Raw genomic sequence first — 24,096 nt, 5'->3', positions numbered from 1 at the left:
CCCACGGGGCACCAGTCGGGCGTGGCCTCCTTGGGGTCCTTGTCCAGGAAGCCCCGGGGGGCATCTGCCGTGTCGAGTGCCTCTCACTGGCTTTAAGAAGAGTCCAGCTCATGGGAGAAGTTTCCAGAAGGGCAGGCAGCCAAGAGAGAAATGAGAAGTGACGGAGGACCACGCTGTCCATCTCCACAGCCAGCCAGACTCCGGGTGGCTTCACGACACAGAGGTGTCAACCACCGTGTCTCCACCCCAGCCCCCCCCCCCCCCCGCCCCCCGCAGAAAGAAGGCCTGTCGGCGACCGGGTCACTGGGGAGCCTCGACTCTCCTGAGGTCACCCGAGACAGACACCTCACTGCCCGACCCCCCGGTCATGTGGTCTCAGCCAGCCGGGACCCCGGTCCTCGGACTGTCCCCGGGCCCCTGTTGCTGGTCAACCCAAACGGCCCTGCTTGCATGTTCTCAGATGGGAGTGGCTGAGCGTAACGTTTCTTTGAAAAGCGCTTTCCCAGAGTTTGTTCTTCAAAATGGTGTAAGTCACTGAGGGGGCATCGGTTGCTTCCGCTCCCTAACCGATCGCTAGAACGGAAGGAAGGAGCCAGGTAGACAGGGGTGTGGGCCCCGCTGCGCCTGCGCCCGTTTGCACCGCGTCTCCGCGCCCTGAGCGCTCGCTCGTTCCCACAAAAATCCTCTGAGGTAGAAGTTATTATTTGCAAATGAAAACTGAGACTCAGAAAGGTAAAGTAACTGGCTTGAGGTCACACAACTTTTTTATATCGAGAGAGAGAGAGAGAGAGAGAGAGAGGGAGGGAGGGAGGGAGGATGGGCGCACAAGCAGGGGAGGGACAGAGAGGGAGAGAATCTTAAGCAGACCTCGCACTCAGTGCGGAGCCCGAGTTGGGACTCGATCCTACGACCCTGCCATCGTGACCTGAGCCAAAATCAAGAGTCAGACGCTCAACTGACTGAGCCCCCAGGCGCTCCAAGGTCACACAGTTAATAAGCAGAGCAACGGAAGCTTCTGGCACTTTGGACCTTCTTTTCAGAATAACAACATTTCGGAAAAGTAACATGCCATGCACTTCCTGTGGCCCTGGGGCAGGCGTGGGGCCCCAGTGAGGTGACCGAAGGGCCCAGGAGAGCCACGTCCGAAAAGTAAGGCGTGCGTCCCTGGTCTCCGGAGAAACAGTGGCGATCGGTGCGTGTCTTGTGGGAGCCGCCACTGCACACGTCCGGGCGCTGGCGCACGTCCCCGGGGCGGAAGGACGAGTCTGTGGTTCCCAGCCGGCGTGCGTCCCGGAACCCTCACGAGAGGCTTCGCCCGCTGCCGTATCTGGTGTGCGGTGGGGCCCAGGCGCCGGCATCTTCAGCCCCAGGACGTGTCGCTCGGTGCGCGCTCAGCGGTAGTAGCCCTTGCAGGAGGTCGTCACCGGGGCCGCGAGGACGGGCGTCAGCAGGCGGGTTCCTGTTCCGCCACCGAGGACTTCTGGCTTTGGTGGCCGTGAGGTACACGTGCTTGACGCGGTCGTCTGTGACCCTGTTCCCAAAATCTTCGTGTGAAAAACTAAACTGGGATTTGTTACGCCAACAACAGTGCGGAAACCTCGGCACGGTCGTCTTGGACCAACGGACATGTTTCTGCGCCAAAACTAAAGAATACTGAGAAGCGTTGAGAACTTTAGGTACCAACAACACCCCCGTCTTTCCAGGGGGATCATCCTTTCCCGCCTCCTGGAGGCGCCTCAGCTCTAAGACCACAGGAGAGCGAGATTTAAAGACACTCCCTTCCTTCTTGTGTCCAGGCTTTTCTCCCCGGGGAAGAGAATGCTTCTCCTGTGTTCCTTTGCTTTTATGCCGATTCCCCAGCAGTGAGGTGACAGTGCGGAGGCGTGGCCTTGACCACCGCCCCCTCACCAGGTGGCCCCAGGGCAGGGGTGGCCAGTGTCTCCCCAGTCGGCACACTTGTCCATAAGTGAAGTTTCACCCGAGTGATGTCTTGTAGGGTCATCCGCACAGAACGGCAGTGCGCTAAAGAGAGAATTCTCTGGAGGGAGCTACAATGCCAAGTGGCCGCCCATGCCCTCCCCGTCGGAGGGCTCCCTGTCTTCCGGAGGCATGGACCAGGGAAGCGACGCCCCGGTCAGGGACTTTGACGGAGAGGTGAGTGCGGGGCGGGTAGCAGCCGGTGGCAATCCTGGGCCCGAGAGACCCGGGCACTTGGGGCACCTGGGCAGTTCAGTGGGTTAGGCCTCCGGCACGTGATCTCAGCTCGGGTCTTGACCTCCGGGTGGCGAGTTCGAGCCCCGCACCGGGCCCCACGCTGGGCTTAAAGCCTGTTTTTAAAAACAAATAAAGACTTGAGAGGGACCCAGGACGGGGAGTGGGGCGGGGCCGAGCCAGGCCAGTCCCTGGGGACTGCTTTGGCGCGAGAAAGGCCGCAGAGAGGACTGGCCGCAGAGAGGTCCTGTGCCCGTGATACGGCTCCGAGAAGGGGCTTTGTCACTGACGGAGACCAGGCCCACCAGGTTCCTTGCGCGGGGTGGCCGCGGGGTGGCCGCGGGGAGCCAAAGCCCCCCCCCCCCCCCCCCGGTGCCGTCGCTTCTCACCGCCGTCTTCTCGGGCCTCCAGGACTCGGATTCTCCGAGGCATTCCACGGCCTCCAACAGCTCCAACCTGAGCAGCCCGCCCAGCCCCGCGTCACCCCGCAAGACCAAGAGCCTCTCCCTGGAGAGCACGGACCGCGGGAGCTGGGACCCGTGAGCGGCCTCGGCGCTCAGAGTGGACGCCGGAGCGGCCCAGTCTCCGCTTCCCCGCCCCCGCCCCCCAGCCCCTGCCCGGGAGGCCCGGGCCGCGCAGCGGGAGCGGGGCGGGGGTTCTGGAACGCGGACGATGCACCTGCAGCCCCCCTCCCCCCCCTCGCCCCCACTCAGCCCATACCCCCACGCCCCCTCGCCCCGACGGCAACGACCATAAAGGCAGACTTCCACTGCGCAGCTTCGATGAATATCGATTCCGTTTTGTACACTTAGAGTCGCTTTCCATAATAGTGCCCCCCCCCCCCCAAAGGTAGCTTGAGTAGACGGATCCCACGGACGGCGCGGTGAGGACTTCAGGCGGACTGGTGTCCTCGGGGAGTCGCACCGGCGATTCCGAGCGGCCGCCCGGAGCCCACAGCGGATGTCGACCCGATCGCCGCCAGTAAATCCGTACTCACTAAAGCAGTGCATATTTTACTACGTTACAGAGTTTAAATACGTACACAAATGTAGAGGTTAAATACTGAATGTACATAGTAAAAAGAAGCATCTTGTATTCAACAAAAGATGGATACGTATATAAGAGAGAGATCATTTAATTTAAAGAAATGTGTTGTTTCTTGTCTGTTTTCCAGCTCAGTACTTTAGAGGGTAGGAAGGCCTTGAGTGTAGACGCTCACAGGCTTGAGGAGTCAGAGCACCCCCCTCCCAACCCTGGCCGGCCCTCACACCGGCCGGGGCCGCAGTCCCACGGGGGCTTCAGGAAAACCTTCCGGAACTTGGTCTCCGCGCTCTGGGCTGCGGCCCGGCGCGGGCACAGACCTAACCCCGGAAGGTTCTTCAGCAGCAGCGTCGAAAGGCTAATCTCCTTCCAAGACCTGTCCTTTTCCGGCAGCAGGATTCCAGCCACGCTTGTCCTTTTTTACCGTGTTTGGTATCTTCTGCAGATGAGTGTAGAAATGCCGTCTTGTCACGTCCTGAGCCCTTCCGTTGAGAGGACGCGAGGAATGTCACGGCTTCTGAGGGTCCCTAACAAGGTTCAGAGAAGTGCTTTTCTCCTGGGCTACCCCAGTTCCCGCGCTACCCCCTGGGCGGAGGGGGGCTCGCGCTCCACAGAGAAGCCCCAGGAAGGGTGTCGTTACCAAATAAAAAACCTCAGATGCAAGGACTTGAACAGCCTTAACCAAATATCCTTCCCCACACCGGGCGGGAGACGGAAACGCGTGGCCCGGGCGCGGGCAGGACGCCGGTGAGCCGCCACCTGGCCCGGCCCGCGTCCCTCCCTGCGAGGCTCAGGCTCCGGTTCCGCCCGGGTGAGCACCTGCCGTTCCGGCCACCGCGAGCCAGTGAAACGCACACCCGGCACAGCCCTGCTTCTTGAGACGTAGTTCGCCAGTTAAGCACATGTGAGCGGAGGGAGAGAGAAATAAAAATATCTCCTGGAAGTAAAGAGAGTGGGTCTCAAAATGTCACTTTTTATCTTAAATACCTCTGGGAGCTAGAAACGCGATTTATCCTCTCCCTAGACATCAGCCAACAGGGAACCTGAGTGGCGGGGTGTGAGCACCGTCTCCGCAGGGCACACCCCACTCGGCGGAGCCGGGACCGTTTCCAGGTCGATGCTACCCTGAGAGGGCACCGGGAGGTTCCGGAGGGAAGGAGGTTCCCAGTGGCGGGGGTTGGGGGAGGGGGGGACTGTGTTGCAGAAGGGTCGCGGTAGAGGATTTACAAATGACGGGTTTGGTAGTCAAGCGTTCGGCAGGGTGCTTGCGTGGGCAGGGGGGCTGCGGGCGGGCCTCGCGTACTATGCGGTCCTAAGCTCCTAGATCTTTCTGCTTCGGGGGTAGAGTGGTCGTGTGAAGTGCTACCTGCTGTCCAGATGTCGAGGATCAGACCTTGAGTTTGCTTCCTGCCCTAGACCAGGTGGCGCTGTGAACCCGGCACTTGGGGGAGAGGAGGCCAGCCGCCTCCCCTCCTCCCCTCCTCCCGGCCCTCCCTTTCCCCTGGCCCTTCCCCTCCCCGCGCGCCGCACCCCCACGCTGAGCCTTTAGCTTATAGTTGTGACAACCACGTGTGAATTTTTGTTGCCTGTAGGTGCTTATTTTTTAAAGGATGCTTTCAGGATCAAAGTACCCCCCTGCCCGAAGCCTGGACCCCACTGCCGTGAGTCATGGCGGGCAGACAGAGCAGAGCGCCCCCTAAGGCTTGGCCCGCAGCCCGGCTCTCAGGGAACTGCACCCCAGCACTTTTTGTTTCCTCCACAGCAGGCTTACAGAGCGGTCCCCGGTGTGACAGATTCTGACAGCAGGGCTTTGCGGGAGCAGCACCGAGGGTGATGGGGGGGCGGGGGGGTCCCCGAGATAACGATCCTTTCACCGGGCTTACCCCACTCGTAAGGACAGAGCCGTTGCCAGTTGCCGTCGGAAGCTTCTCGGCATGACCTGGAAAGACCGGGGCGGGTCCCAGGGCAAACGACACGTGCTGTTCATTCGAAGGGATCTGCAGCAGAGACCGCGGCAGCGACATCGCTGTCCGAAGTCATTTGTCATCCCGCGGGACCTTTTAAGAACCGGTAGGGCGGCCGGAGCTCTTTTCGCAGTAGGAAGGAAGGGTCGGAGAGGCGCTCGTGGCTGGTCTCTCCGCCTTGGTATTCGGTGCTAGGTCTGTCTGGCCCACCCGTTGTCTACCCTTGACTTCTCACGAATTTCATTGTGCGTGCTTTGGGTATATAAAATTATACGCGTACGTGGCTGTTTCTTTTTGCCAAATACAAAAGCCTTCCTCTTCTTCGTCACCTGATCACGGAAGATTCCCACAGCCCTACGTACGTGGGCGATGCGTGCTCGGTCCCGGGAGCAGTTTGAAGGGCAGGAGCCCGGGCCGGAAGGGCCTGTCCATTCAGTTTCCCACGCAGCCCTCGTACTCAGGCTTCTGGGGAGAATCCGAAATTCCTGTTTGCGGCGACAGTCTGTCACTCCCTGGCTGGCGCTCGGCCCCGCTCGGCCTCCGTGTGGCTAGAGTCACGTCTGTGTCGTTAGTGCCACGTGCACTTCGGCAAGAGACCGGTTGCTTTCACGCGGACTCTCAGGTATCACTCAAGGGCCAGAGCAGGCGCGGGCCGGCGTCCCGAACACCCGCCCCCGGGCACAGCAGGGCCGTTCTGGTCACAGACACCGTGGCCCCCTGGCCGGGTGGGGCCCTGGAAACTCCCCACCCGTGTCTGGACGGAGGGGCGCGCTCAGCGGCCAGGCAGGGCACAGGCCGGGCGCCTCCGCCCCCAGCGGCCCTGGCCGGGCCCCTGACCCAGCACGCAAGCTGCACGGCGGTTCATCAAGCTCCCCCTGAAGCCCCTTCCCTTGTTGGGACTCGAACGGTCGCTTGAGTCCAGATCTCTGCAGGGTCCCGCCGGGGAAGAGGGCCGGTTCGGCGGGAGCGGGTGTCAGCCATCGGCCGGGGCCAGTGGGCCGAGCCAGCCCTCCTCCCCAGGACGACTGCCACACACGGGCAACCCTGTCGCTCATGGGGCCAATTGAAAACAGACCTTGAGATTTCATGAAAACAAAATCTGCCTTTTCATTTGATAGTGTGATATCATTTATTTTATAAATTTTTTAGGGTTTTTTCTCATTGTAATATTGTACAGTTTTGCATGGCCTAGGTGTAATCATTTTTTTGTTCAGAATATAATGCGGACAAATGTGTGTATGGAAGGAAAAAGGCTGTTGTGTTGGCCTCTGATCACTCTTGATTTTCTTTGGTTTTATGCCCTCAATGTTTTAGGGAAGTTTCTAAGAGATTCTCTGCTACCAGACAATGGTGTGGATTCTTTTGCACAGAAATACTGAAGGTGGGACAGTCAAAAATGTAACAAGACTCCTCGCCAATATTTTATGTTGGTCTCGATATTAACCAGAATTTGATGTATTGCAATAAAACAGGGAACTGTTGGACTTGACTGTTTCATCTGTTCTCCCCGACTGAAACGTCTGGGGAGCGGAGGAGAGGTGACTGACTCCTCGTCTTACTGGGTCCCGCCTCCGGCCCGTCCCCATCCCCTCCCTGCAGGACCCGGGATTCGCGGAACCTAGGACTTCCTTAGGTCCGGGGAGCAGTCCGATCTCCTCCGGCCAGGCCCCGCCCGAGGCACCCTCGGCGGCCCCACTGCGTGCAGCTGCCAGGCTGAGGACCCTCTGCGTGGCCAGCTCCCCCCTGGCTGTCACGTCTGACTGTACCAACCGGTGGTGGCTGGTTTTCTGTCTGCTTCCTGCATTTAGTGCCTCTGCCCCTGTCCCCGGATCAGGACGAAGGGCACATCGGGGGACACGCAGGCCAGGCCGGGAGCTCTTAACAAGGTAAAGTGAAACTGGCTGAGACCCGCTCCCCACCCCCCCACCCCCCGTGCCATTTCACACACAGTTGACGGTCCCGACTGTTGTGGGTGTAACGGCCGCCTCGTCACAGAGGCAGGTGTGCGGCAGGTGGGAGCCAGGCTCGGCCAACTTTCCGTAAGAGGCCCGGAGACCCAGGCCGCGCAGGCCCTGCCGGTAGGCGTCTCCGGAGTAGCTGCGGCCCTTCCGTGGGTGGCCAGGGTGAGGGGGACACCCGGCTGCCTCCCCTCTCTTCCCGCGCTGAACGCAGACAGAGCTTTCCGGGGCATGACACTGACCCTGACCCTCTCCCAGCGGAAGGACGAACACCACAGTGCTAGGATGGTGAGTTTCGGTGTTCTTTTTAATATTGAAACAAATCTGACAATTACAAGAATTGTACAAAAATTAACAGCCTGTAACGACCCCCCAGCTCTAAGCAGGCGTCCTCTGCACCTCCGCCTCCTCCACAAAAGCCCTGGGGCCTGGAGGGGGAAGGGGGGCCCCCACACCAACTCCCCACACAGAGACGAGGGCGGGGTCACTCCCACCCGTCGCGGGCCGCGTCAGTTCTGCGGAAACTTCCACGCGTCGGGAGTATACAGACCAGCCAGAGAGCAGGCGGGGCCTGCTCAGAGCACAGGCTGGAGGGAAGGGCAGAAAACACAAATCTCATTCTAGAAGCGCACACACGAGCCTCAGGCTTCACGGTCAGTAAAAATCCAGGGGCTTCTCGGTATTTCCGGCGGCAGAGGTTCCCAGGGAACGCGCTCACCTTCCGGCGAACATTCCATCAGGAACATCCCCGGGTCCGAAAGGGAAAAAAGCAGAGAGGGCCGCCTTATCTTTACCTGCTTCAGAGGTTCCACACGCACGCGCAGACCGGCGGCGCGGCCGGGCCTCGCGGGCAGTCCTGCGCGGCTGGCCCCGCGCCCTCTTAGCGGTCAGAACCGCCTAGAGCGGCGGCCTCTCCGGAGCCGCCCGCGTGGACGCCCCAGTTCCCCCCCCCCCCCCCCGCCTCACCCCGCTACTGCTCGGCCTGCCGCCGGCGGTAGTTGCTGTAGGCCTCCTCGAACATGGCCTTGCAGGGGAAGCGGGCCTTGAGCTTGGAGCAGATGAGGAAGGAGCCCCCCATCTTCCTGTGCAGGGAGTAGGTCTCCTCGGGGGGCGGGACGAGGCGGTGCTTCAGCATGATGGGGATCAGGTTGTGGATCTTCTCGGTGGTGCTCTGCGTGCCGAAGTCAAAGGGCCCCTCCGAGGCGAAGGCCTCCCCCAGGATCAGGATGGCGTCCAGATGGGCGTCCTCCATGGCCTGGGGGGGGGGGGGGGGGGGGGGGGGGGGGGGGGGGAAGGGTGAGCGGCGTCGGCGCCCCGAGCATCCCACACAGCGTTCTGAAGGGGCGGGCAGGGGCGGGTTAACGCGATGAGCGAGTGGTGACCGGGCCCGAACTCCCAACACGTGCCACTCGCGCCCTCAGCGCCGGTGCCCGGCCGCCCGACCTCCCCACGCGCCAGGAGAGGAAGGGGCCGCCGTGCCGCCCGCCCGCGCTCCCCCGGCCCCGCTCCAGGTCTACGCGGGCCCATCCTGCCTGGGCCATGCCGGCCAGGAGCGCAGGGCGGGAGGAGAGGGCGCCGCCGCCACCTCTCCCTCCATCCGGTTGTAAGTCGAGGTTGGGCTTCAAAGGGAAGAGCGTCCCGCCCCCCCTCCCCACGCACAGGCCTCCGGGCCCTGCGGGGCTGACCTTGACCTCGTAGCCTGTGAGGAACTTCATCTCTATGGATTTCTTCAGCACCGCCTCCCTGTCCCTGTCGGCGGCTGCCCTGATGATCTGGGGGGACGCACACCAGGGACCGACAGCGGCTCCTGAGGAGGCGTTCCCGGGGCCAGGGACCCCCAACTGCCCGCCCCCCCTCCTTGTCCCCCTCACCGTCCTTCCAAGTCCCCCGCCTGTGAGTCCAGCGGGCCTTGTCCTCACCCACCGTCACCCGACCCTGTCGGTGTCCCCCACCCCCTAGGAGCTTCCAAGCATCCTAGGCCAAGACGGGCCCCGCCCCCCAGCCCTGCCCCAGGCCCCGCCCCCGGCCCCGTCTACCTGAATGTAGAGGTCAGTGAAGGATCGGTCAAATTCCCGAGTTGCCCCAAAGTCCAGAAGGGCCACCTGGGGGGCGGGCGATAGCGGGGGAGGTTCGCCCTGGTGGAGAGGGGGCCAAGACCCCCCCCCCGCCCGGTCCCCGAGGCCCCTCCCCAGCAGAGCTCCGGGGGGCTCACCTTGTGCTGCTGAGGGTCATAGAAGAAGTTGGACCAGTTGGGGTCCGTCTGCATGAAGTGGAACTCGAACAGCTCCCGCAGGCACAGGACCAGGATGTTGTAGCAGATCTGGGGGCGGGCGGGCGGCCGGGTCACCGCGGCCCCTTCTCCATCCTCCACCCGCCCCGCCCTCTGCTGCGCAAGGGCCCCTGACTCCAGGTGTGCCAGGCATGGGGACACGGCGGCACCCCCCCCATCCCCTTTGTCCCAAGGCCCGGCCGGACACACCTCGTTCCGGATCTCCTGGCTCAGCCCCTCCGCCTGGTCCAGGGGGAAACCGGACACCAGCTCCGTGGTCAGCACGTGGGGGCTACAGAGCTCGTCCACGATCTCAGGCACGTAGAAGAAGGGGTGGTCCTTCAGCAGCTCCCTGCAGGGGTGGGGGCGGTGGGGGAGTCACACCCCGGCCACAGAGTCTCACCCCCTCACCCCAGGCCCTGACCACAGCCATCACCCATCAGCCCCTCTGTCTGCCCCCCCCCCGGCCTCCCGCTGCACCTGAACTTGCGGGCACAGGCCGCCTCCCGCTGGTAGTCACACTCCAGGGCCAGCTCCCGCCTCAGCACATCGATCAGGTGCTCGGGGAACAGGCCTGGGCAGGGAGGAGGGGGTCAGCGCGGGCTGGGGGCTCCTCTTGGGTCCCCAGAGGCCATCCTGAACGCCTGCCCTTGACCCACGGCCAGTCTGACCTTCAGGAAGCATGTTGCTCATGTTCAGCACGGCCATGAGGTTGTTGACGTCACTGTTGATGCTCTGGGCCACGCCCGGGTACTGAGGGGGGAGAGAGGGGTCCCCGGGCAGACAGGGCGGCCGCCGGCCTGCTGGCTTCCCGGCCGAGCCCCGCCCAGACCCCGCCCCAGGCGGAGGGACAGCTCAGACCCCGCGATGCTGCCAGGACCACCGGGTCCCATCACGACCTGGTTCTCCACCGCCTGCCTCCCCGCCCCACTCCCCCCGCCCCCAACAGAGCCTGCAGGGAGGCCGGTGTCCCTCCACAAATCCTTCCCTTCCCAGAGAGGGGGCGCCCGGGGGGGGGGGGGCGGATGCGTAGCGTGCGGAGACCCCGACGCCGCAGCCCCCCACCCCCACCCGGGCACGGGCGCACACGCGGGTGCCCACCTGGATCTTCATGGCCACCTCGCGGCCGCCCTTCATGCGAGCCAGGTGCACCTGCCCGATGGACGCGGCCGCGAAGGGCCGCTCCTCAAAGTACTCCAGCTTGTCCCGCCAGCCAGGGCCCAGGTCACCGTTGAGGGTCTTCTGGCGGGAGGAGAGAGGCGGGGAGGGGCCGTGAGCGCAGCCTGCCCTGACAGGCGCCCCCGCCCCCCGCCCCCGGCACCGCCCGCCTCACCATCATCTGCTTCAGCGGCATGAAGTCCGCGCTCTGCCTCACCCGCTCGAAGATCTTGGCCAGATGGGGGTTGATGAAAGCGTCGTCTGGAAGGCACCCGAGAGAGCAGAGCAGGGGGCCGGCCGCTCAGGGAAGGAGCCCGGCGAGGGGGGGGGGGGCGGCACGGCAGCCACCTCAGGGGCCCCGGCTGCGCCCGGGGAAGGCGACCGGGACGCCGCTCTGCCCTGCACGCAGCGGGAGCCGGGCTCGGGTGCCGCAGGCCCCTGAGGCTGTAGACGGAGGCTCCGGAGGGGACGTGGGGACGCCGGCCAGGCCGCGCACCCTCCCCGGGCCCCCTCCTTCCACTCCCCCCCCCCCCCCAGGGCCCCCTCCCAGCGGGGCCGAACTCCCGCCCCCCACCCCCCCCCCACCCCGCAGGGCCCACTCACCCTGGATGCTCAGCATCTGGCCCAGCTTGAGCGCCGCCCCGCGCACCTTGCACAGCGTGCGGACGATGCGCTCCGCGTTCGCCTCGGACAGGAAGGGGCTGGAGTCCAGCACGGCCTTCTTCCCTGCGGGCCGGAGGCGGGTCAGCACGCGGCGCCCGGCCCCTCTCGGGGCGTCTGCGGGCCTCACCCCGCCCGGGAGGGGCACGGGCACGGGCCCGGGGAGCTGCTGGGGGCGGCCGTCGGGCGGCCGCGGGGGCCCGAGCGCGACCCAGCCCACGGCCCCTGGGCCCCACGCCTCAGGACGTCTCCGTCCTCCCGGTGAAAACAGGGACGGGACGCTTCAGGACGCGGAGACTTTCGAGAGCGGCGCGGAGAGACCCGGCACAGAGCCCGACGCGGGGCCTCGGTCCTCCCGGCGGGTCCCCGACACCCGCACCGCGATTTCAACCCAACCCTCGGGACCCCCTGTCCGATGCTGTGGAAGCTTCCCCAGGCCTGACCCCAGCCCCCTCTCAACACACACGCGCACACGCACGCACCAGACACGCACACGCACGCACCACCCACTCGCGCACACATGCACGCACCAGACGCGCACGTGCACACTCGTACACACTGGCACACCCATGTGCACGCACATGCACGTGTGCTCGCACACACGCACCAGACACGCACGTGTGCACGCACATGCACACGCGCACTCGCACAGGCACACACCACACATCCGCACTCATGCACACGTGCGCACACATGCGTGTGCACACTCGCACAATGCACTCACAGGGGCACACCGCACACACGCTAAGCCCCTCCCTCCCTCCCAGTCCCCGGTCCCGACAGGAGCACCACGGAAGAGCACAGTCAAGTGCAGGGATAGAATGGGGTGGGGGGGCCAGGCACCAGGAGGGAGGACCTGGGGATCCAGGCGAGGAGGATAGTCACCGTTCCTCCCCCCATGAAGGTCACAGCACCCCTGGGGTCACTGTGAGGCCGGCTGGCTGCAGCGAGGGCGCAGCCCCCCCCCCCAAGGAGAGGAGCGCAAGGTCCAGGACAGCACACGGCTGGCCGGTATCTACCTCCCCCTCTGGCCACAGAGGCCCCCGACAGGCGGTAACCCTGGGGGTGAAGACCACCTTTGTCCGGAACGACCAGGGGCGTAGGGTGCAGGGCGAGGATTCGGGCCACGGGGAGGCCAAGGGACGGCGGCGGGGCGCTCCGACCTCAGCGCCCTCGCCCCAACCTCGGCACAGCCCTGACTAGATACGAGTCTGCGCCGGTCCCGAGGCGGGGAGAGGCCCGGGCAGGGGGCGGGCTCTGCACCTGCCGCCCCCACCCCCAGCTCCTCCAGTCCCGGGTCATCTGCTGCTCTCCCTGCCCGGTGCCCCGCGAGCCTGCTCAGATCTGCCCCCAAGGCCGCACGCACAGTGCCTGGCACTTTCCTCGGCCTGCGCCGCCAGGGGCCCGGCCCGGCGCGCCCCGAAGAGGGAACAGGAGAGGCGGCCGGCACACCGCTGCCCTGGGGGCCGTGTCCAGCCTGGCCTCTGACAGCCTGGGGGTGGGGGGACACGGGGACCGAGGGCCCGGGACACAGAGTTTCCAGACGAGAAGTCCCAGAGAGAACCCACGAATCCGCTGGCACCCGAGGTCGGCTGCACAAGGCTCACTCCCGGGGCCCCAGACAGCAAGACCTGCCCCCAGAGCTGGGCCGAGAAGGGCCCCCAGATCACCCCCTGCCCTGGGCAGCCAGCGGAGGGCCAGCGTGGAGGGAATGGCGGCCCCTCTACGTGCCCTCTGCCCTCCCCGGCCCCCGGGCACGGCGGGAGGAAGCACGCTGGAGAAAGGGCCGCAGCCCCAGTGGGCAGCAGGCGAACGCGCCCTCCCGGCACACAGTAGGGCTCCAGAGACGTGGGGACCGTGTGGGGCCCTCTCGGGCCTTTCAGGCAGCCCTCCCCACAGTCTGCACTCCTGCCCGGGCAGGGCTCGTTCTGACAGCAGCCTGGGGAAGCCAGGCCATGGCAGGTGTGGCCCCCACTCAGGAGAGGCCCTCCAGGGGGCGGACCGGTCAGCACCCTCCAGGCCACAGGTCTGGCCCCGGGCCCACCGTGGCCCGAGCCCGGCGAGCACCCCCGACCCTCAGCCAGGGTCACCACTTCCCTGGCGAAGGTCGCCTCTTCTCTGCTTGGACGAGGTGGGATGAGAGCAGCCAGTTTCCAGCGGGACGGGCTTCGTGCCTGGAGAACACGGGCTTCTCGTTCCAGAGAAAGCCGGGCTTTTCCTAAAGTGTCTCAGCACCGACACTAAAAATACCCCCGCTAAGCCCTCCGTTCTCCGGCCCCTTCCAAGGACACTCCGTGTGTCCTGTGCACCCCGCTCTCAGGGGCCCGTGGGGGCGGGCCAGTGCCCTCTCCCCAGGAGGCCCTTGTCCCCACAAGGGGTCTTGCGGGTGGAGAGGGGCCGTCCAGACCGGCGGCAATGCGCGTGGTGACCTGGCCTCACTGACCTCACAGAGGAATCATGAGACAGAGGGTCTCAGGCCAGAGAAGAGGCCACTTCGGGTCTCCGGGGGGGGGGGACCAAGGGCCCTGAGGGGTCTGTTCCTCCAGCACCGACGTCCCTCACCCACAGCCAAATGGGGAGCCCTGGGCGCCCGACCTGGCCAGACCACTGGGTGCCAACGGCCCCACAGAGTCTGGGAGGGCCGGGCAGATGCAGAGACACAACCTCGGCCACCACTGACACAGAACCCAGGACCTGAGGCATCCCTGGAGGCCAATTCTCCAGGCACATGGGGGGGTGGGTGCAGCTGGGGACTGACAGGCCCACCTCCCGGGGCCCACCCTGCCCTCCCGGCCAAGGGCCCAGCTCACCTGGAGGGTCCCCTGGGCGGAGGCTCTTCTTGGCCACCTCGGCCAGCGCCCCGAAGCCTAGACCCACGGCCAGACCTGCAAGGAGAAGGGCGCTGGGTGCTGGCACGGGGGCCACCCACCGCCCTTCCATCCACGAGGCCCAGAGCAGCCCCACGGTCACCCGCCTCCGCTCCGACCCTCGCTGACCGCCAGACGATGCAAAAAGGGAGGAAAAAGGTAGGAGACACACATCTGCTATTTTCAGAGGTTTGGCTCAAGGAAGCTCCATCCAGCTGGAACCCCATCACCCTTGCTAGTCTGCAGGCTCCCCGCGCACAGACCCTAAGAAAACGCCCAAGCAGGAAGGGTTTCCGGCATGAATGGAATACGCGCCAGGAACGGTCCGTGGGCCGAGGACATCCTGGCCACACGGGGCACCCCTTGGAACGCGGCCGCTCACTCCGGCGTGACCCGGCGTCACAGTTCTCTAGAACTCTCGCAACTGGAAGAAAAGCCCTCCCTGCAGTGATATGAAGCAGCCGTCAGTGGGCGTCAGAGCGCCTGCAAAGGCAAAGTGTCCCTAATCCGAGCCGTGGAGACTCACAGGACCGCGGGCCCGGCAGGTGCAGACGGTGGTCTGAGGACAACGGGGGACCAGACGATTTCTAATCTAAAAATGTTTCAGAATCATCCACGTCAAAGTTCATTAATATGTCTTTTGTCCAGAGACCAGAAGTGCCTGATCCCGACCGTCCAAGAAAGGCCCACGGAACCCAACAGGTGCCACTGAGGCCACACAGAAAGCCCAGGGGCGGGCCAGGGCTGAGGTGGGGGCGCACGTTAGCGGAGAGAAAGACGACACGCCTGAGCCCACTGACCCCGCAGAAGGGACAGCAGAGACCCAGGGATGACACCGGACAGGCCCCGAGACCCGTGGGGCTGGGAGACCGTGGGGCAGCAGCCCCCACGCCCAGCGGGTGGTTTAGTGAGCCAGGAACCCAGCAGAAGCATCTGCGTTCTCCGAGCTTCTACAACGATTACGTATTCGTGTTACGAAAAATGTTATTCTACTGAAAATTTTATTTAACGAGAAACAGTTAAGTGCAGACATAAACAATTTTTTTTTAATTTTTTTTTTTAACGTTTTATTTATTTTTGAGACAGGGAGAGACAGAGCATGAACAGGGGAGGGTCAGAGAGAGGGAGACACAGAATCCGAAACAGGCTCCAGGCTCTGAGCTGTCAGCACAGAGCCCGATGCGGGGCTCGAACTCATTTAAATCAAAAGAAGGTAACCCAACCCTACAACGTCTCTGGTGACACACATCTTCCCCACCGGCAGGCCGGTGGGCAGCCTCCCTCCGCCAGCCAGAAGCGGGGCTCCTGCCCCACAGGTCGTGGCCGGGACTCACCGGTCCACCAAGAGCGGGCGCTCCCAGCAGGGCCAGGCGCCAGCAACGCTCCCGTGTTCGCCACGCTCACTTCTCCCATTCAAAACGGCTAGACCGGTGCCGTCCCGAGAAATACAATGCCAGCCACGTGTCTAATGTTAAATTTTCCGGGGTGCCTCGGTGGCTCAGTCAGTTGAACGTCTGACTTCGGCTCGGGTCATGGTCTCTCCGTCATTGAGTTCGAGCCCCGCGTCGGGCTCTGCGCTGACGGCTCGGAGCCTGAAGCCTGCTTGGGACTCTGTGTCTCCCTCTCTCTCTGCCCCTCCCCTGCTCATGCTCTGTCTCTGTCTCTGAAAAATGCATAAACCTTAACAAAAACATTTAAATTTTCTAGTAGCCACCTTACAAAAGGCAAAAAGAAGCATGTGAAGTGAACGTGCGTCCTCTATGTTATTTAACGTAAAACAGCCAACGTATGGTCATTTCTACAAGTGCTCTTACAGACGAAAATTGCTAGAGGTATTTCAGGGTTTTGTTTTGCTTTTGTACAGAGCTCGCAAACTCCAGAGTCCAGGCCGGACAGGATAGGCCACGCTCTGGAGGCCACGGGAAGAAGCCAGTCACCCACGAACAGCCCCCTGGGCCCTCTCAGGATGTCCTGGTGCCAGGACACGGGCGCTAGGGCCCGTTTTCCCGCCAACCAGCTCCGGACGGCACTGGGCACAGAGCCGAGGGCAGCCAGGGTGCCAATTAAACATTAACTCTCCTGCTGCCCGCCCACCTCACCCCTCCCAACACATTAGCTGACTCCGCAAAGGAAGCGATAACAAGCAAGGTTAACCTTCAAACTATAGTGACTTTCACCAAGGTCTCTCTGCATCTAGATTTTTCTCTGCCGAGATCAAGTCCAAAGTCAAGCCCACAAAAGAGGCAGATGTCTTCAAAGGTTAACCAGCCTGGCCAGTGCTTGCAGGGGTGCCCCCCCCCTGGCCCACACCCGGTCAAACCCTTGGCGGCCATCTCTCCACCCCCGGGCAGGGCCAGAGCACGTTCCACAAAGACGGCCTTAGACTTGCCCCGCGCCGGCCGGAGGTGCTGCCACGGCCCTGACCTTGGCCTCAGGAGCTCCTGCTCCAGCGAACCAAGAATAAACCGGCCCCCCCGCACCCCCACACGGGCTCAGGCGATGCCCGGAGTCGTGCCGACCGGGAGGCACAAGGCCGGCCAGGCTCTTCCTTCCCCCAGAACCGGGCGGAGGCAAACGGGGGAGGACAGCCCCTCCACCTCAGACGCCCGGAGCCCCGCTAAGCCAGCTCACAGCCTGCGTCACCCCTGACCTCAGTCCGCCCCCCCCCCCCCCCCCCCGCCGTGCTCCAGCCCACACGGCCACAGGCAGCTGCGGAACTGCTCTCAGCCCCGCATTGGCGACAGGGGCCTCCATCCTCGCCTGCGAGCAGGCGCCAGGCCTTCCGAGACAGTTGCTAGTGGTTCTGTCGTGAACAGAGGTTCTGCCGTCAAGCGCGGGGGAGGACGGCAGGGTCCTCCCCAGAGACGGGAGAGCGCTGGGCCGGCTTCCCAGGCCCCCAGTCCGGGCCTGTCCCCGCCAGGTCCCTCCGGAGGTCATCGCGGCCACCGGGCCGCTGTCCAGCCATCAGAGGTTAAGAAAAGGAAAAACAAAACACCCTCCGGCCAACAGCCTGGTGAGGGTGCCCCGAGCAGGAAGAGGAAGCAAACGTTCCTTGGGGCTCTGGCTTCACCCGCCAGCAGCCCCGGGTGTGTTCACAGAGCCGGCTCGCAGGGGTTCCTGCGCAGGGGCCGCGGGCAGAGGGGTCTGCGGACAACAGACCATGTGCCGGGCTGCTCTGAGCCTCGCTTTTGTAACCCTAACGGTCCTTCTGATCTTAGAAGACAAAGCTATGCGTGGAGGAGGCAGGGGCTCCGAGGGGACCCTGAACCCTGGGGAGTCCCGGCCGCCCTCTCCGCCATCACTTGCGCCCTCCACCCTGCCTGGCCCGGGGTGGGCGGCAGGGAGGAGCGGAGTCCCCTGGACAGGGTGCCCCCAGGCTGTCAGGAGCTGCCTTCCCCCCCACGCCCAGCACCGGCCCGGCCGTGGACACAGGGGCTGGTCACAGGTCCCCGGGCTCAGATCGCCGTGTGCGCAGCGGGGCCTCCCCTGCTCAGGTCCCTGCAACGTCACGAATGCGCACGTGGCCCCGGGGACCCAGGCGCTGTGGCCCCACTTGTCATCAGAACTGGAGATGACAGTAAGTGCCCTCACCGTCCTCACAGAGCTCCTGAGGGGCAAGACAGACACACGCACCCCTGGTAACGCACCTCCCGAAAAGCAGAAACCACGGCCCATAACCCCCGCTGAGTGGGCACCAGATGGGCGCCGGCTTCAGAGGACAAGCAGGAATGTGCACCCAGGACTCGGGCGGCCAAGCTGGCGTCACCACGTGCCCCGCCCCCCACGAGCAAAGTCAGCCTTGCACGCGGCCCATTGGCCCCGGGACCAGACCTCCACGACCTCAGTCACCATCGAGTGCCCCGTCAATGGAGGTTTGTCAGGGGAGGCCCCAACTTCAGTCAGGTGAGCCGGGCTCATCGCGCCAGGGGGCCAGGCACGCAGGGCTGCCGCATAAGGCCCAAAGCCCCCACCCCACCGTCCCATCCCCTGACCCCCACCCCTGCCACAGGGCCCATGGCATCGCCACTGCGGCCAGGTTCTGGCTCCTGGCCCAGGCCACGGGACCCCACCCCCGTCTATCACCAAACTTGTCACTCTGCCTTCTACCCTTCCTCTTGGGAGCATGTCCTTTGTACATTATTAAAATCTCCTTTCAAAAAAGATAAATAAAGTGAAAACAGTTGGTAGGAGTGTCTTTTGTCTTAAACGTGCTTACTTAACAAAATCAGAAAACAACCAAATATGCCCGTTCCCGCAACGTGTGTTTGTTCACCAGCAGGAGGGGACACAGGAGCTCGCTCTCCAGAGCGCGCCGGGCCCGCGTCCCCATGTGTCAGAACCATAGCAGCCGTCGCTTCGCTCTTCTGCCCGAGCGACCTTCTCTTCCAACAGACAGGACACTCTCTCGTGGCCGCACCTCTCTTTTTTCAGTATGTTGTTTTCTGACTGACACGCGGCCCAGTGTTCTAACGGCAAGAGAGTCCTGCAACCAACAGCAGAAACACGTGTGGACAAGGGGAATCACGTGGCAACTGAAGCACGAGGGACAAATGGACACACGAGCCCCACGGTGCCCTCGACCCTTGACCCTTTTCCGTACCTCAAGACTTTTTTTTTTCCTCTGCACCCAATGTGGGGGGTCGAACTCACGACCCCGAGTTCAGGAGTCACCTCCACCGACTGAGCCAAGTGGGCGCCCATTACCTTCGTCTTAACAAACCCGATGAAGCCTCGCGAACTGTTCTTTAAAGCAAGTATTTATCTGGGACTCGCAGTTCCTTAACCTTTTACCTTCTAAAAATGGAAGGCTTCCCCAGGGTCCCTTCCGGCTGCTCCTGGCTCCTGCCCCACTGTCTTGTCCTCACATCTGTTTTCTAGACCCTATTTCACAATCGCCTCCCCACGTCCCCCTTATTTCTTCCTGCTGCTTCGCGTTTTGTCCCAAGTGTCCTGTCACCTCGGTGCCCTCCCCGCTTCTGCCTGGCGGCGCCTGGGAGGTCCTGGCAAGGCCCGCGGCCGCCAAGACACCGTGAAGCGTTCGGCCGGGCGGCCGGGATCAGCTCCTCGGCACCTGCTCCGTCTGCTCCGATCTTCCGTCCCACTCACCCGACGGCCGCGGCGGGGACCGGAAGACAAGTCCCCTCAAGCCCAAACTGGAAAGGAGACGGTGGGAAGGACGGGACAGAGCGCAAGAGCCATGCGTGGCGAAGCCTGACACACCCAACACGCATGTGACGAGAGCCCCCAGGAGGGGAGCGAGGGCGGAAACGGGGCCGAAGCAGTGCCCGAAGAAATGACCAGAATCCCCAACACTGACCGGCACGCCGAGCCGCAGATGGAAGCGTCCCCACCCCAGTCATCGCCAGGCCCCTACTTCGCGGGGCCCCCCGGACTCCTCTGCGGCCGGCAGGCACCCCACGAGGTCGGGCCCCAGCCGACCACCAGGGGCTCCGCGTCAGGAGAGCGGCGCGCAGGTGGCCGGGCGGGGGCGGGGGCGGGGGCGGAGGCGGCGGCGGGGGAGCCGCGGCTACACCAGCGCAGGGGCGGCGTCTCTATGTAAGTCGTTCACACACGCCTGGGTTCGGCTTCCGGTCCGTGGCCCCGCCCCACGGCCCCCAACCCTGCACGTGTCTGTGCAGCAGGGCAGTCCACACACCCAGGGGCCTCCGGAGGAGGGGGGGGGCGGCGGCGTTCACCTTGGAGAACTCCGCCCTGGGCCCGGATCCCGTCCAGGTCACCGACCCCAGCGGTGTGTCCCGCGCGGCAGCGAGCGGCGCCCAGAGGAAAGAACACGTGGAGGCGGGCGACCCCCGTGCCCAGGAAGAGAGGCTCCTGCCGGGGCATCAGCCACGTGGCAGCCTGGTGTCCCCTGAAGGCCCCACAGGCCCCCGGCTCACAGGGACAGCCAGCCTCCTTTTGGGAGGAGGAAGAAGAGGCCCACGGCCCTGCCCGGCTCCCAGGTCGGAGCCACAGGGGGGGAGGGCGAGCCTTCTGTGACCCCCAAGTTCCGAGGAGTGGGTGGCAGCGGGCAGAGTGGAGGAAGTGGGGGCAGGGTGGGTGGGGGGCCACCACTCCCTCCTCCCTCCTGGCAGGGTCGGGGAGGGAAGGGGAGGCAAATGAACCCCACCCAGGCTGTCCACGCGCTCGTGAGGGTCCAGGGTGGGGTGGGGTGGGGGTGGGATCGCTCCCTGTGTGCCCCCTGCGTCTCTACCCCCAGACCTCCAGTTTATGGAAGCGGCCAGGACAGGAGCTGTTCCCTGTTCAAAAGAGATACAGCAAGTTTTCCCAGGCCACAGTTAAACATCAGGCGTGAGACCAGACTCAGGGGCCCAACCCATGAGCCACCACACTCTGGGGGGGGGGGGGGGGGGGGATTGGGTATGAGGCGGGGCCTCTCCACATCTGGTCTCCTCTGGCTCCTAAGCTGACTCCCTCCCCCTTCTGGGCCGCTGGAGCTTGATCTGTTCGCTCCCTTGGAAGACGGCACGATGGGCCCCCTTCCTCCTGGATGCCAGCTGCACCAGCGGCGTGCTGATGACGGGTCCTGTGCATTTTAACGTCTCGTGATATTGATATTCTGGTGTCATATTCTTGTGCATTTTACCCTGAGGGCCTCCTTTCTGCACTGCGTTCTGAGCAATGTCAAGGGCGAGTGGGGGACAGCTCCGGGTCTGCCCAGCAGGAACACTTTGCTTTATCACCAGGGAGAACCACCGTTTCAAGGGCGTAGCCCATGAACCACCTCGGTTTTGCCAACTGGAGACAGCGTCTCTGTCCCAGGATCCTCCTGGAGCCCCTGCGCCTTCCCTGCTCCGGGGGAGACTCGGATTTCACTCCGTGGCCCCATGACTTGATCTCTTTCTACCGGATGATTGGAAACTGGGTCTGAACAGGAAAGGGCGGTACCAGAAGGTTAGCGAGGCCGCACCAGCTGACGCCAAATTAGCCCACATGTGTGATAAAGGACTCCTGCTCAGGCTTCTAATCCCGGGGCAGGGGACTCACTTTACATGCCAGATGGATCCTTCAGTGGGTTGGGCTGAGCCTCCCACGCACAGCAGGGGTGGGTGTGTGTTTAAAAAGATGAGTTGTTGGGGCACCTGGGGGGCTCGGTTAGTTGAGTATCTGACCTCAGCTCAGGTCATGATCTCGCAGTTTGTGAGTTCAAGCCCCGCATCGGGCTCTCTGCTGTCGGCACAGAGCCTGCTTCGGACGCTATGTCCCCCTCTCTCTGCCCCTCCCCTGCTCACGCTATCTCAAAAATAAACTTTTACAACATGAGTTGGGAAGGCTAGGTTTGAGAACACCCCCTCTGGACCCATCTTGAGCCGCCCAGGAATGGGTACATGAAGCAAAGGCTAAATTTCCTAACCTTTATAAATTCTGGGCTTTGCTCATTGGCTTCCAGAGAGACCATGAGCCACGGCTCCCTTGTGGTGCCCAGAGCTGGCACTTTGCCCTGCGGCAGCACTGCCCGGGGCCATGGGAGCTAAAGGAGAAGAGAAGGTTTCACTTACAAGCCGTGAGATCACCACAAACCTACCCCACTGAGCTGGGACGGGGCAAATGCAGCAGAACGCATGGGGAGGGGGGTGATGTGTGTCTGATCCTGGGCTCCTGTCTCCCCAATCGCTGCCCCCCCCCCCCCCGCCCAGTTCCCGTCTTTGTAGGACTTCACGAAAAGCTGACTGGGTGATCTCTAGGTGGCCTGGTTTGTGTATATATAATGTTTGCCTTCTCCATGTTCTCTTGGGGTTTTATTGTTGACAAACTTTTTGTACAGATAAAAATAGCCACAGCATCTCTGACAAATGTTCTGCACCAGGAAAAGAATCTGGAACATAGCTTGGTGACCCCTCTTGAAGTGTGGGAGGTCTTGAGCCACGCTTTCTCCTGTTCCCCTTCCCCTATTTACTATTTTGGGTCAGATCTCCTCTCCTAAAAACTTGACTCCTACCCTACCTCCTCTTCTGACCCCCTCCTTAAAAAAAACAAAAACAAAAACAAAAACAAAAAACCCGAGTTTATAGAAGGGAAAACCTAGGTCACAAGGAAGCAGGGCTGGAACTATAACCCAGATATTACAATGGCATAAAGCCCAGTTCTGACCCCAAATTCGGTATCTGAACCCATCTTTCCCATCATCACTCTTTACCAGGACCTACTGCCCACATCTTAGCCATGATACCCCAGAGCCGGCCTGGACCCAGGACGCCCACCCCCATCTCGGCATCGGAACGGCTGGCACAGCCCCTGCCCTCTACCTCCACTAGCTGAGCACCCGACCTGCTGGTCTATAGGAGTCCCCTTCCTTCATGTCCCCTTGTAAAACATTCCCACGCCTGTCGGTCCACCTGTCGCCCCATGAGGGGAAGAAGGTTGGAAGTGCTTTCTAGAGAAGCAAAGAAGAGGAGTGTTACTTCCATCTGGGCAGACAATGACCCATCGGGAAACCACACACCTCACAACCCAGTGAGGAACACACACAAATAGGATGCTTGTACCTCTGGACAAAATGGCTTTTTGCAACGCGTACGGTTCTGAGAATCTCTGCCATTAATTCTGACGCTCTTCTATTCAATTCCATTCTACTTGTTTTTCAAATGTTGGGCCTGACCCACGAAGTTCACGTCACGCCCACTGAAGGGTCGAAACGCACAGCGTGAACGCGTCCCGGGGAGGGAGGAGGCCCAGAAGTCACCTCTGGAGCCAGAATGGCACGTTCCTCCCAGACCCGGCCCCTCTCTGCTGTCATCCTACCCCCTCGAAGCCCAAAACATGAGCTGCCGAGTGCTGGGCAACAACACGGGCCCCCCTGAATCACAGCCGTGGGCCAACCTCTGGCGCTCGGACACCCAGGACGGCTCCAGATCCCGGCGGCTGTCAGTGAGGGCTCCGGGGGCTTCTGATGGCACAAAGCACCTTCCAAGACCTGAACCTCACCTCACCTCAACCCAGGCTGCCTCTGGCCACCCGCCCCCCACCCAAGGGGAGCCTCGCACCCGGTCTTACCGAGGCTGCCTCTCTGCCCTCCACCCAGGAGGGCCTGGCTTCGACCTCTTTCACCAGGCATTCATGGCCTTCCACCACATTCTAATTTACCGCCACACCCTTCACTCTGACCACTTTTCCCCGAACAGACCCTCCACTACCCTCACCCCCAAAGACTCCCACGAGAGGATCACACATCTCTAAAACCCATCAGTCAAAGGAAGCCTCTGTGGCGAGCCCCATCTGGAGCGGCAGGAAGGGGGCTCGAGAGAAAGACTACAGAGCGACCAGGGACAGATCGGGCCTCAGACTCGTGGGGAGAGACGAGGGGCCCCATTTAATACTTCGGTAGGAACAAACACTGCCCGCCCCGCCCCGACTAACAGCCTCTTACAACACAGGGGCCGCACCGGGTCTCCAGCGGAATAAGGACCGCCGGAGGCCCCCAGGGCAGGGACTCCCAAACTCACCCTGGTAGCGGCCCCCCAGAAGTCACATGCTCCGTGAAACACCGGTTGAACGCAAACCCACGAAAGGAAATAAAGCAATAACTCTGTCCTGAAAGTCAGACGATACTCTGCCAGATCCCCGAGCAGCTAAGGAGCAGCAAATGCCAAATTTTAAGACAGCAACGATGGAAGGAAAGCTTCCGCGGAGAAACTTCCATCCAGTGAAGGCGGCGGGCTCTGCGCGTTCGGAAGACAGCCAGCCAGTGTGAGAGCCCACACGCGGGTCCACCTCCAGGAGCACGGAGCCAACCCCGAGGGAGAACTAGGACGGCATCTCCGGGACAAGAGGCAGCAGAGACAGAACAGCGTGGATGATGGACAGTCTCGGGAGGGAGACCCAGAAGCCCAGCAAAGCACAGAGCGAGCGGGGCACGGCTCAGACACACGGCAGCGAGCCCTCATCCGGGTCAGGAAGGAAGTACTGGAGATGACAGCACGGGGTCACAGAGCAGGTGCAAGCGCCATAAC

The 24,096-nt window shown here is 62.9% G+C and overlaps 2 protein-coding genes across 6 annotated transcripts in view; one reads left to right on the top strand and one right to left on the bottom strand.

Annotated features, from left to right (window-relative positions):
- Positions 1-6,700, top strand: part of CDC42BPA (CDC42 binding protein kinase alpha) — a 322,688-nt gene extending 315,988 nt beyond the window's left edge. For all 4 annotated transcript variants that reach the window (XM_049635114.1, XM_049635113.1, XM_049635116.1 and 1 more), the window contains 2 exons: positions 1,997-2,154; positions 2,623-6,700. In XM_049635114.1, coding sequence (XP_049491071.1) covers positions 1,997-2,154; positions 2,623-2,754 — 290 coding nt within the window. In that variant the 3' untranslated portion in view covers positions 2,755-6,700. The remainder of the gene's footprint in view (positions 1-1,996; positions 2,155-2,622) is intronic.
- A 757-nt stretch (positions 6,701-7,457) lies between these two features.
- COQ8A (coenzyme Q8A) overlaps positions 7,458-24,096 on the bottom strand; it is a 40,360-nt gene continuing 23,721 nt past the window's right edge. For both annotated transcript variants that reach the window (XM_049635124.1, XM_049635125.1), the window contains 11 exons: positions 14,072-14,146; positions 11,205-11,327; positions 10,777-10,862; positions 10,545-10,685; positions 10,115-10,196; positions 9,924-10,017; positions 9,654-9,795; positions 9,387-9,494; positions 9,211-9,276; positions 8,860-8,946; positions 7,458-8,429 (listed from right to left, as the gene is read on the bottom strand). In XM_049635124.1, coding sequence (XP_049491081.1) covers positions 8,145-8,429; positions 8,860-8,946; positions 9,211-9,276; positions 9,387-9,494; positions 9,654-9,795; positions 9,924-10,017; positions 10,115-10,196; positions 10,545-10,685; positions 10,777-10,862; positions 11,205-11,327; positions 14,072-14,146 — 1,289 coding nt within the window. In that variant the 3' untranslated portion in view covers positions 7,458-8,144. The remainder of the gene's footprint in view (positions 8,430-8,859; positions 8,947-9,210; positions 9,277-9,386; positions 9,495-9,653; positions 9,796-9,923; positions 10,018-10,114; positions 10,197-10,544; positions 10,686-10,776; positions 10,863-11,204; positions 11,328-14,071; positions 14,147-24,096) is intronic.

Source organism: Panthera uncia, chromosome F1 (genome assembly GCF_023721935.1).
Source record: "Panthera uncia isolate 11264 chromosome F1, Puncia_PCG_1.0, whole genome shotgun sequence".
NCBI classification, from domain to species: domain Eukaryota; kingdom Metazoa; phylum Chordata; class Mammalia; order Carnivora; family Felidae; genus Panthera; species Panthera uncia.
This window is presented reverse-complemented; position numbering and strand designations above follow the sequence as displayed.